Source organism: Rhinolophus ferrumequinum, chromosome 12, assembly GCF_004115265.2.
Source record: "Rhinolophus ferrumequinum isolate MPI-CBG mRhiFer1 chromosome 12, mRhiFer1_v1.p, whole genome shotgun sequence".
Lineage (NCBI taxonomy): Eukaryota > Metazoa > Chordata > Mammalia > Chiroptera > Rhinolophidae > Rhinolophus > Rhinolophus ferrumequinum.
Genome location: NC_046295.1, coordinates 77,216,397 through 77,228,410, shown reverse-complemented (window position 1 = coordinate 77,228,410; position 12,014 = coordinate 77,216,397). Strand labels below are relative to the sequence as shown.

The following is a 12,014-nucleotide window of genomic DNA, read 5'->3' as shown; positions in this document are numbered from 1 at the left end:
AGCTGCACCCTCCACAACTAGATTGAAACATCTACTTGACTTGGAGCTGATGGGTCCTGGAAAAACACAAGTAAAAAAACAAACAAACAAACAAAAATATATATATGTATATATATATATATATGCACACACACACACACACACACACACATATATATGGTGCATACTTTTGGGGGACCTACATAAATTAAAGCACCACCTCCCTCTCATAAAAGCAACACCTCCTATGTTCCATTCAGGAGGCAGTGTGGTGCCGTGGTTATGGACATGGGCATCCAACAGACTTGGGTCAGCTTCTCAGTTGAAAGTTCAGTCTCCATTTGTTCTTATATATAAAAATGAGAACATACTAAGAGTGCTTACCTCACAGGGTTTGTGTGGAGAGTTGGGGAGCATTTGAATGAGCCTTGACACATTTGTTATTGTAGCTTACAGGCTCATTGACCAAAAAGCACCTACAAAATCTAGACATGAAACTTACCTCTGATTGTATCCACAGGACTTAGCAAATAACAGAAGCTCCATATGTTTCCTGAATGAATGATGGAGCGTGAACTGAAGGCTCTGAACTTACCTGCACCAGGATCCAGGGGTATAAATATAATTATTTCCACACTGACCGCTGAGGTCACATGCAAAGAGCACAAGTGAGAATTTGGAGGAGGGCAGTGGTGACCAGACCTCCTGCTCTCCTTCACGCAAGCTGGTCGCTTTAGTGAAGCCAAAGCAGTAATCCCACCAGACACTGGGCCAGGCCTGAAAGGTAGGTAGGTGCAAGAGGACATAGAGGGAACAAAACAGCCTGCCTTCAAGTTGCTGATAGTCTAGTTGGACCCACCGAGAGGGCAGGTGGAGATCAGGTCACTAGATTTTCCCTCACCAAGTACTCATTGTACGTCTGTCAACACCCTCCACACATTTTTGTGATGTCTCTTTATTTTGCAATCGGACGTGTCTGGGTTGTAGTCAGTCCCGACTGCGAGACATTGGGCAAACCACCGGTCCCCATGGAACCTCAGTGTCTTCATTTGCAGAATGGGAATACAGTCATCATGATCCCTGCCTCCTGGGCCTGGTATGGATTCAGTGAGATGATGCTTGTCAAGCTCTTGGCATGGGGTGGCACATGGCAGGCCCTCAGCTGCCATCACTGCTCAACTCCAAGGAGGGCATGCAGCTGTCTTGATCATTGTGGAACCCCAAGCATTCAACAAACATGTAGAAGATATTTGTGAAATGATTGAAGACTAGTGGGCTTGTGCATCAGGCTACATGTGGTGGAAGTGATTGGAAGAGCCTCTGTGGCTGTGTTTATCCTGATGCAGTGAAGAGCCAAGGAGGGTTCTTAGGAAGGGCAGGAGCTGGGTGCTGTCATTTGTGGGACAAGCTGAGCTTAGGCTGACCTCACAGTGGGCTCCTTTCCATGGACATGACCCCCATCTGCCCTGCATTAGAGAACTAAAATCAGCACTTAAATCTTCAAACTTATCAGAGGCTGACATTTGGACTCACTTGACTTAAACCTTCCCAGAGGACTGAGTGGTTTGGCCCCTGGCACACAGTAGGTACTTACCCCATAGATATCAGTTGCCTTTGGCCTTTAGTGACCTCTGAGCTGTCTAAGTCCTCCCACTCTGGGTGTGCCCAAAATAAATACTTCTGGCTTATTGTGTACATGGTGACTTCAGAGGCCTCCAAGGGCCTTCCTGGCAAATGACAGCTTCCATTTCCTAAGTGCTTTCTATGTGCTAAAGCATTACACACACACAAGGCCCTGTTGTGAGATCTGCAGGCATCCTCCCTATCTTACAGATGAGAAAACAGAGGCTCACAGGGATGACGTGACTGCAAGTTTGCACTGTGGTAGGTGGCAGGTCGTATCTGTCCACTTTTAGAGCCTGTGCCTCCAAACACTGCTCTGGGGTCAGCTACATATGGCTGTTATCAGGCAGAGGGAAAGGGAGCATCCCCGCATCGCCTTGGCTACTGGGAGAGGACCTGCCGGTCCCAGGACAGGCTCCCTCCATCACACCCCAGCTGTGACCCCACGACATTCCCCAGACCTGAGACCCGGGGTCTGCACCCTGAAGTGAGGTTGTTGTAAGGACTATCTTGCACGAGGGGTGATCAGCACGAAGCCGGGCACCCATTCCTTTAGTGATGAAGCAGCAGCCCCGCCTTGTGCCAAGCAGTGAACGGAAAGAACGAGGTCCCTGTCCTGGAGCAGACACGGAACTCAGAAATAAATGAACAAGGAAGATTAACTTCAGAGTGCTATGCACTCTGGACAATGCGGTGATGTGATGGAGGGGGACTGCTTCAGGGAGGTGGACAGGGAAGGCCTCTCCAAGGCGACATTGAAACACACGTGCATAACAAGGAGCGGACTATGTAACGACCTGGGCAAAAACACAGGAAAAAGGCCAACATGGTTTATTGAGATGAAGAATGGAAGTTTCTAGGCAGAAGTTGACAGGGCCTCACAGGCTATGGCAAGAACCCAGTAAGTGGCAGCTATCGCCAGTGTAATTTTTCTCTAATTGTGAGCTGGTGCAGAAGTGCCACCCTCTGATCTGGAGACAGGACTCCCACTCCCAGCTAATCTTGATGCCAGCACCCGTCTCTTGAGTGCTGGAAGGCCCAGGGTTATACAGGCAGAAAGTGGCCGGAGCAGGTGAGCTACCCAGCTGGGCGGAGGCCAGTTGAGTCTGACCTTTCTCCTCTGACCGTGGCACCGTTGACTTTTACTGACTGGGAGTTGGGGGCGCCTGGGGCCCTGGGAAGCCATGGAAACAGCTGGCAGTTCTGGAAAGGTAGCTTATATTGCAACGACTGATGAGGTATGAGGAGCTCCCCACAGCCGCCTCCTCTTTCTGCAGAAATTCAAAGAGGTCAGTACAAGGCTTCCCTCTTAAAAAGGCCCCGGTTCCAAGGTTGGCCTCCAGCCTCCCATGCCCCGCCTCTACCCTAGACAGGGAGCTCTGGACAGGGGTGTGGTAGACGTAAGGAAGTGATAAGCAGGTCTTCAGATCACCAACCACTGGTTTGAGCCCCATTAGTGAAACTCAATAGTACCACCTTTCTCGAATTGTTGGAGGTGTCAATGCAATAATGCCTGCAAGTGCCTGGCACATAGTACAGCTATAAACACATGGTAGCTATTATGATCCATAGGAAAACTGAGGTACAGGAAAAGCAATCAAGAGGCCTGTGGCCTGTGTTCTAGTTACTCCAGGCAATTCCTTGCCCATCTCTGGCCCTTACTTGCCCTATCCACGCAATGGGGAACTGCTGTTCTGAGAGTATATGTGCTTCTAAATCCAAAGATGGGGCCATCTACTCTTCACCAATACCTTTCTCCCTGCCTTTCCCCACTCCTTGGCTCTGACTCAAGGAAAATGCCTAGTCGCCACTCCAAAATGAAGCTGGTCTCACAGCTGCCTCCTCCACCTGCAAACACAACACAATTGCTTCTGCCCCTTGGGTCCTTTCTGTGAAGCCCTTCTACTGCGTCACCTCATGAAACCCCCACAGGAACCACAGGAAGTGGGTGCTATTTTCATTTCCCTTGTATTGATGATGAAATGGGCTGAGAGGAAAATGGACTTGCCCTGAGTCCCTGTGCAAGAAAACCGGAGGAGTTGGGAGCTTGAATCCCGATCTGCCCGATTTCAGACCAGACGAATGGGGCAAGCAGCTGAAGCACAGACTGGAGGGGATGTCTGCCCCCGGGGCTCAAAGGCCCCAGGCTGCCAGTGTCAACCTGCCTTAGCAAAGGCAGCGGAAGCAGGCGCGTGACCTGATGGGAGCCTTTATCCAAACAGCAGAGACTCCCCTCCCCACCTGCCTCCCTCTTCTCCAACCTTTGGAAGTGGGTATAGTCCTCACTCCTGGGAGGACACCCAGCCTGGCACCCAGAAAGCCCCGGCTGGCAGGGAGGGGTCCAGAACAGAGGTTGTGGACCTGAGACATGCCAGTACAAGCCGAGATGACTGATATCTGTTCATTGGCAGCTCCAGGCTCCCCTGGGAACCCCACTGCCTGTTTCCTCCTGGATTGGCCCTCAAAGCCATTCGGCAGTGGTTATGACAAATTCTGATAAATGATGTCCAAGGGTCAGTGTTCAAAGAAAAGGAACAAACGTAGTGGCAAAGGAGACCTCTGCCCCCAGGGGAGGCGGTTGAGGTAGGGGAGGGCAGCTAGGCCGGGCCCTCCTGGCTCAGCAGCTCAGGGCCTAGGCCAGGCTCAAGACATTAATGGGGGGTAGGGGGGGTCTGTGATGCCCAACTCCTCCCGCAGAGACGTCAAGGGCTGCTCCCAGCGCTGCTCGTAGTACAGGTTCAGGACACAGGGGGCCCTACGCCCGTTCTGAACTGCCCATGGGATCAGCTCCGAGACCAGAACTTGCAGGTTCCTGTGGGGAAGCAGAGGAAAAAGAAAACATAAGGTCCCAAGGTCCCTATGTGCCCCGCAGTCAAGGTGCATGTTCTTTTTTTTTTTAAATTAAGTTTATTGGGGTGACAATGGTTAGTAAAATTACATAGGTTCCAAATGTACAATTCTAAAATACCTCCTCCATATATTACATCAATGTGCATTTTCTCAGTTAATGCTCACACAGACCCAAGAAGAAAAAGATAGTTATTATTGCCACTTTTCGGATGAGGAAACAAGCTCACCGAGGTTAGAATCCCGTGCCCAAAGCCACACACCTTGAACGTGCCAAAGCCCAGGTTTAAATCGGACGCTACCTAACTCCAGAAACTAACACTAGATTGCCCCCCAGCCCTGAACACATCATTCTGTCCTGGCACTGAAGCCGGCCCAAGAGACCCTCGGGTCCCGTGAACTATCCAGACTTCATTCATTGCCCTGGAGACCCCACGCCAGGCCAGTTTCACCTCTCCACCCTGGTCTTTCCACCCAGGCCTCCTGGAGGACCATCGGGGCCGCTCAGAGAGGCTGCATCCTCTTCGATTTCCTGGAGCCCTGGTCCCTCTGAGCTCTCCCCGGACCCCTGGCCGCTCGAGAACTTACTGGGCACTGAGTCGGACTGGTCCAAGCAGTGCACCCAGGATGCACATGGGCAGGCCGGTCTGGACAGCCTCGAACCATTTCACCACGATCTCCCCTGGGGGCAGGGCGGGGGATGAGATGGCAGGTGAGCAGGGGCCAGGAAGAGAAGCCAGTGGTGTTCAGGAAAGGGAAGTTAGTGCTACCAGCGGTCAGCCACGTCTAGTCTGGTCTGTGCTGGGCCCTGGGGCACTTGGCTTGGAGTGGTGGAGGAGAGGGTCCAAGAAAGAGCCAAAGGAAATAAGGGCTGGAAAGGAAGCTTGGGGTCAGAATGCAGAGGACTCCATAGGTACGCTGGTTCCTCTAGGCCTTGGGGAGTTGCTGAGCGTGTCAGAAGAGGGAGCCCTCATGCTTAGATGCTGCTCTATCAGTGTAGGGGCTATAAGAGGCAGGGGAGCCCGAGGAGAAGGCACCAAGATGTTTGGGTAAAGCAGAAAATGAGGCACCGAGCCAGCCAACTGGTGGGTGGCAGAGACAGGTGCGCCCTGCCCTGGCCCTGCAGACAGAGCTGGGTGGACAGGCTGGCCCGAAGGCCCCGCCCCACCCATCCCCCACTCCCGAGGCCGCTGAGGGCGGCACTCACCCAGCATGTTGGTAGGCATCCCCAGCAGGGTGTGCAGCATGTCGTGTACCTCCCGGTACCGCTGGATCACGTACGCCAGCTCCTCATCGTCTACGAACCGGGTGGGCGCTCGCGTGTCTGGGGAGACCCTCTGACAAACGTGGGCCTCCCTTAGACCCCTTCCCCACAGTTCCCAAGGCCCAACTGCCAGCTTGTCCTTGACTCTGTCAACCACTCCTACCACTCATATCCCACCTCCCAAAAAACTCTCTGGGGACTTGGCTTCTGTCTATACCTGCTGACAGGGGAGTCCCAGGAAAGGGAATGCAGTGGGATTGGCACCCCCCTCAGCCTAACCCAACTCACACACAATGTATGTAACCTGTTGAAATCTATGGCAAAGCAGCCCCGGGGGGAGGGGAAAGTGGGAGTTGTCTCACGGGTAGAGAGTTTCAGTTTTACATGATGAAAAAGCTCTAGAGATTGTTTCACAACAATGTAAATATACTTAATTCCACTGAGCTGTCCACTTAAAAATAGTTAAGATGGGAAATCTTACGTTTTGTTTGTTTGTTTTTACCACAATTCGAAGTTAAAAAGAAGAAAGATCCTCAACATGAGCTGCAGCCTAGGGTGCTCTCCCACCACCCTCATGGTCACCCTGACAATTCCTGCTCATCCTATGACCGGGCTTAAGTGTCCCCTCCCAGGGGAGCTCACTCCTGCCCACATTATGGTCTCTTGTAGCCTCCTGTACCTTTCTCTGACACTCAACACAATTGTATCGTGATGTTTAGTGCAGGCGATGGCTAATGTCCAGCACAGCACCATTCGCCACGTGCGGCCCTTGAGCCTTGAAATGAGACAAGTTCCACTTGAGATGTGCTGTCCGTGAAAAACACACACTGGATTTCACATACGTAGCATGAGGACAATAATGGGAAATGTCAATATTTTCAAAATGTTCACTACATGTTGAAATCATATTTTAGACATATTGAGCTAAACAAAATGTTATTAAAATGAATTCCACCTGTTTCTTTTTGCTTTATTCAAGTAGTGCGCAGCAGACTTTAAATTTCCTATGTGGCTTCCGTTCTATTTCTATCAACAGTGCTGCAGCCGCCTGTCGGCCACACAGGACAGGGCCAGCTCTGTGGTGCTCACTGTTTTTACTTCAGGGCCTGGATGAAGAAACATCTCTTGCATGCGCAAGTAACAGGCCAGCCCCGGGCACTTTTCTGACCCTGGGGATGGACGTCAACTGTCCTCCTTTTTCCCACCCACTGCCTCTCTGAATCCTCATTTGCACCCAGAGAGTGGGAATAGCCTGGTCTTCCTGTCTAGAGGTCGAGAAGTTTGTCTTCATTGCTTTGGGGTTGCTGGCTCGGTGCTATGGTCGGTGCTATGGTCTGTGTCCAGACCTCACTGGGTCCTGCGTCCTACTTTGTTCTGCACAGTTCTATTTCCTGTGTGAAGCTGAAGGTGATCATAGTGACAGCAGCGACATTTACTGAGTCCCTACTATGTGCCTGCACTGTATATCTTTTACTTATATTACTTCATCCTCATGACGTTCTGGGGGTAGATACTGTTATGATATAGATAAGAAAAATGGGGCTCAGAGAAATCAAATAAATTGCCCAAGATCACACAGCTCATCAAATGGCTGAGACAGGACTGGAAACAAAGTCTATTGGATTCCATCACTAATAAGTCATATGAGTGCCCTGGAAGGTAAACATTAGGTCTCCTTTCCTCAGATAAGGAATCTGAGCCTCGGAAAGGTCAAATGATTTTCCCAGGGCCATGGAGCTGGAAAGAGAGGCAGGATTCTAACTCAGGTGGCTCTTAACTAGAGCCCATGCCTGTAATCTTGATGCCACAAAGATGACCACATCCCCTACCAAGGTCAGCCTCAGGGAGGGTGGCCTCACCTTGAACTTTGATCTAAATCTCTGCCGGGATAAAGGTGTTAGTTCACATTCTTTGGGCTACTGGTTTCCGTCCTCTAGAACTGTCACAATGTCTAGGGCTGTTACCACAACTAGGTCTGTGACTGGGCAAGCTGCCCAGGGAGGCCCTGGTAGTCCCATCCCCTCTACAGAAACAGGACAAAAGGCTCTGGGGGAACTTCAGAAAAAGCTTGTCTCTCTCTGGGTGACACTGGGGGCAGGTCACCCTGGTGGGTTTCACACCAATGAAATAACTTGCATCCAGGTCAAATCTGAGGGAGAAGGTATAAAATGGGGCATGGATAAGTGTCAGGAGAGTATGGGGAGTAGGGTTTTTTTCCAGGAATAATAACCTTCAATGGTTCTCAACTGTCCACCAGGAGATATTTGCAATGTCTGGAGACATTTGTGGTCGTTAAAACTTAGGGGTGTGCCACTGGCATCTAGTGGGCAGAGGCCAGAGATTCTGCCAAGCATCCTACCATGCACAGGACGGTCCCCACAACAAAGAATTATCCAGTTCAAAAAAGTCAATAGTGCCAAGGTTGAGAAACCCAGTTCTAAATCCACCTCCGCTCACTCTTTCACTTTCTCCCGCCTGGCTGGCTTCTGCAGCTTGGCTGGAGAGCCACTTCACAGAGGTCCTTTGTTGGGATATGTTCATGTTGGCAGGTACATGGGTGGGTGGGGAGAGTAACAGGAAAGGTACCTACCTGTATCCTAAGGTTCTTTTATAAATCAGGTCATATGACTCTCCTGCTTGAAACCCTCAATGGCTTCCTATTGCTCCTATTACAAAATCCAGACTCCTTCCCACGGTCAGCAGGGCCTGGCTTGGCTGATCCCAACCACTGGCTGCCTCTCCCCACTCACTTTATAGCTACCTGGGTCAGTTCTCCTTCCCTTAAACACACAAAACCTTGCATGTGCCAGTCCCTCTGCTTGGAATGTTCCTCCCCTGCCTCCTCAGGGTTGGCTCCTCCTCCTCTTCTATGTCTCCTCAGAGGGGCCTCCCGTGACCACCTGTCTAAAGTGGCCACCCTGGTCCTCTGTCACGGTGACTGCTGTTCTCACAGCGCCATCTTCTAGACTAGAAGCTCACAGACAGGCTCTTTGCTGGTTCTGTTCACTGCATCCCCATCACCAAGAACAGTGCCTGGTATGTTCTAAGTACTCAAATATTTCTGCATGAATTTTCATATGAAAATTTCTTTCTTTTACTGCTTTATTTACCTCCCCAGTCAGCATATTCGCTTCATGAGGGCAGGGACTTAGTGTAGTTCACTGCTGTATCCCCAGAACCTGGAACAATGGACGGCACATGGCAGATGCTGAACAAGTGAACGAATTCCTCAGTAGTTGGGCCGCTCCCCTCCCCCAGTCCCTGTCCCCACCCTGCCTGGGGTGCAGAGTGCTATAACTTGCTACACCCCAGGGAAGGCAGTGTCTCTGGCACAGGGGACACAGTGAAGCAGTTAACAGCATGACCTGGGTTTGAATACTGCTGCCATTAACACTGGCTGTGTGAAGTCAGCAAGTTGCTTAACTCCTCTGAGTCTCAGTTTCCTCATCTATTAAAGGGGGATAATAATGAAACATACTTGACAGGGTTATTGGGAGGATTCAGTGAGATCCCGTATGAGCCTGGCATCTGGCATGCAGTAACAGATTCATAAATGTTGGCAAGTATTATTGCTTGGAGCGACGTTATTGGCCCGTTTACCTGTCCCACAAAAAATGATAGTCTTGGCACAAGAGACAGAAAAGCACTCTTGCCCATGGTGGCAGCTTAGGGCTCTTCTTTCCTGGGGACATCACTCCCATGTCACTTATTTCACCTTCCTAGTGACTGCCAAATGCACAGAAGCTGGAAACTCACGTTCACATCCAGGAAACGGAGGTATTCGCGGCCGAGGGAGCCCTCAGGTAGGCTCTGGAGCTGGCCCAGGTCAAGGGTGGACAGGGAGATCCGGGGACGCTCCCTGCAGGGCAGAAAGCAGGACGCAGGTATTGGGAGGGCACCAGCAAAGGCAGGTGAAAGGTTCAGCTAGAGCAAGGGTGTGAGAGGTGACGGGTCAGAGCAGCAACGGGGCCACAAGTTCTGATGGAACACATTCTAGATGACAGGGATGGAGGAGACCACCCCAAGCTATGGTTGTGGTTCCTGCCTGCAGGGGTACAATCTAGGCAGCCAGGCCTCTGATGTGATCGGGGTACTCAGAAACGGCACTGCAGGAGCGGGTGGGGGATACAGCGAGCATGTGTTATGGGATCTTAGAGAATGTACCAAGTCCCGTGGCTGGAACTGAGCTGAAGCCACCACACGACACTACCCAGGCGTCACCGTAGTGTCTATGCGAGTGGCACCCCTGGAGTTGGGCAGTGCCCAGACTGTGCAGCCATCCATAGCCAGGATATCAAGAAGAACTCCCAAGAGGAACAAGACTGACACAATGTGACGAGAGAGAGAGAGAGCAGGATCCCCACAGAAGGCCCCCCAACCCTCCAGGCAGAGCTGAGGCCTACTGCAGGATCTTGGCACCCTCTGGATCCTTCTTCATCTGGTCCCTGAGGACCTTCAGGGCACGGTGTCCTGTGGTCTCCCCTAGAACTGCAACCATGTCTGAAAGGAAAGAAATGGGGACAGATGGAAGATATGATCTTACGTAAGTTACTTGACCTAGTCTGAATTTTAATTTCCTAAGTGATAACACACAGGTAAGATGTACCTCTTAGTTACGAAGGATGAACGTTAAATGCTTAGCAAACCATTCAGCACACAGTTAGGGCTCTGCATAGCTATAGTTGTTAGTATTAATGTTATCAATCTAGTGGGGTGAGGTGGCTCTGATTAGCACAGAGCTTTAAACAGGTTATGAATCACTTTCATGTCCCTTGTCACAACAGATTATCATGGCTCCACTGACAGGTACAAGCTTTGGCATCAGTGTTGAGTTCAGGCCCAGGTGCAGCCACTGTCGAAGTGATCTTGTGCAAACTGATTCACAGTTCCAGGCTTTCGTGTCCTAGTTTGTGAAGTGCCGATGACACCTTTCTCACAGAGTTAACGTGAGAAATCAAAAACATGTCTCCCAGGGGTCCCAAAAAAATGGATACAAGTGGACACTGGTCAACGTTGCTCCAGCAGTAGTTCGCTGTATTCAGAAGTGTCTGGATGCTGATGGTAACCACTTGGAGCACCTCTTGTAATTGAAGAAGTCAAATATGGCTTGTATTCATTTTTTGTTATCGGTATATATTATTACAATTTTAATAGTTTTCCTTTCTTAAAACGTGTATATATTTTTTTGGGCACTTAGCGCAGCGAGCAGCCAGAATAAGTGCTCAGTGAGCAGTTAGTATTATCGTTTTTATTAGTAGGAGCAATAGTACATTCCAGACTTAAGGATCCTGGGAGGGATGAGAAAGGCACCGTAGAATCCTAGGATGTTCCAGGCGTACATCCAGCAAACATTTATTGAACATTTACTATGTGCTAGGCACTACCCAAAAGGCTGCGGATACCCTGGAACAGGGCAGTATGGTCCCTGACTTCTCAAAGGTTAAATTTCTAGTGGGATGTTACCATTCGATGGGTGCTTATAAATGACCTATTTAGTCCAGAGGTGCTCACTGTGGTTGGATGAGAGGATATCCTGGGGAGTAGTTTCAAAAGGCAGAAGCTCAGATTCCACGCCCCTTCCTCTCGCCCCTCTCCACGCCTGACAGATACAGATTAAGTGAGTTCAGGGTGAGACCCAGGCATCTGCATTTTTATAAACGTTCCGGGTGATTACGAGGTGGAGCCAAGTTTGGGTACCCTGGCCTAGTCTATTCTGTTGTTATCCATAGGAAACGGAAGCTTTGCCAGGGGTCGGGACCTGCCCAGGCTTCCAGTGCTGGGAGCGCCCCGAACCTTCGCCGTCTCCACCGGAGCGCGGGGCGCGGGCGGCCTTACCGTGGCGATACGGGTTGTAGAGGGCCATTCCGGCAGAGCCCACCGCCAACAGCGCCTTCTGCAGCGGGGAGGTGGGGATGTGTTCGGGGTAGAGCAGGCTGGTGCCATGGCTCGCGGCTCGGAGGGGGACATCTGCGAGCAAGAAAAAGGTCGTGGTCAAAGGTGTGGGGGGGCCTCCAGGACTCGTTCCCGCCTCCGCCACTTGCCTGCAGCCGGCCCCGGGGAGCGTCGGAGGAGGCGGAGGGGGCCCAACGGCCGGAGCAGCTGCGTCGCCATGACAGCGGGCACTTCCGAGGTCCAAGGGAGAATGGGTGGGGCAAGGCCGAGGCTCCAAACTTCCCTGGCGACCGGGCGCCAGAAAGGGCAAAAGGACTCGATCCCTAGTATTCTGAGTAGGGCCTTTTCGGGAGAAACACTGTAGCTCGGACAGGAAAGGGCCCTATCGCTAAGTATGAGAAGGAAACCC

At 51.2% G+C, this 12,014-nt stretch overlaps 1 protein-coding gene across 1 annotated transcript; it reads right to left on the bottom strand.

Annotated features, from left to right (window-relative positions):
• Positions 1–2,417: 2,417 nt before the first annotated feature.
• COQ4 (coenzyme Q4) lies at positions 2,418–11,882 on the bottom strand. The gene is made up of 7 exons (XM_033122957.1): positions 11,755–11,882; positions 11,549–11,680; positions 10,117–10,213; positions 9,470–9,572; positions 5,657–5,786; positions 5,038–5,131; positions 2,418–4,414 (listed from the first exon to the last, which is right to left on the bottom strand). Exons 1-7 carry the CDS (start codon positions 11,822–11,824, stop codon positions 4,246–4,248), a joined length of 795 nt encoding a protein of 264 aa, XP_032978848.1. The 5' UTR covers positions 11,825–11,882; the 3' UTR covers positions 2,418–4,245.
• Between the last annotated feature and the right edge of the window lie 132 nt (positions 11,883–12,014).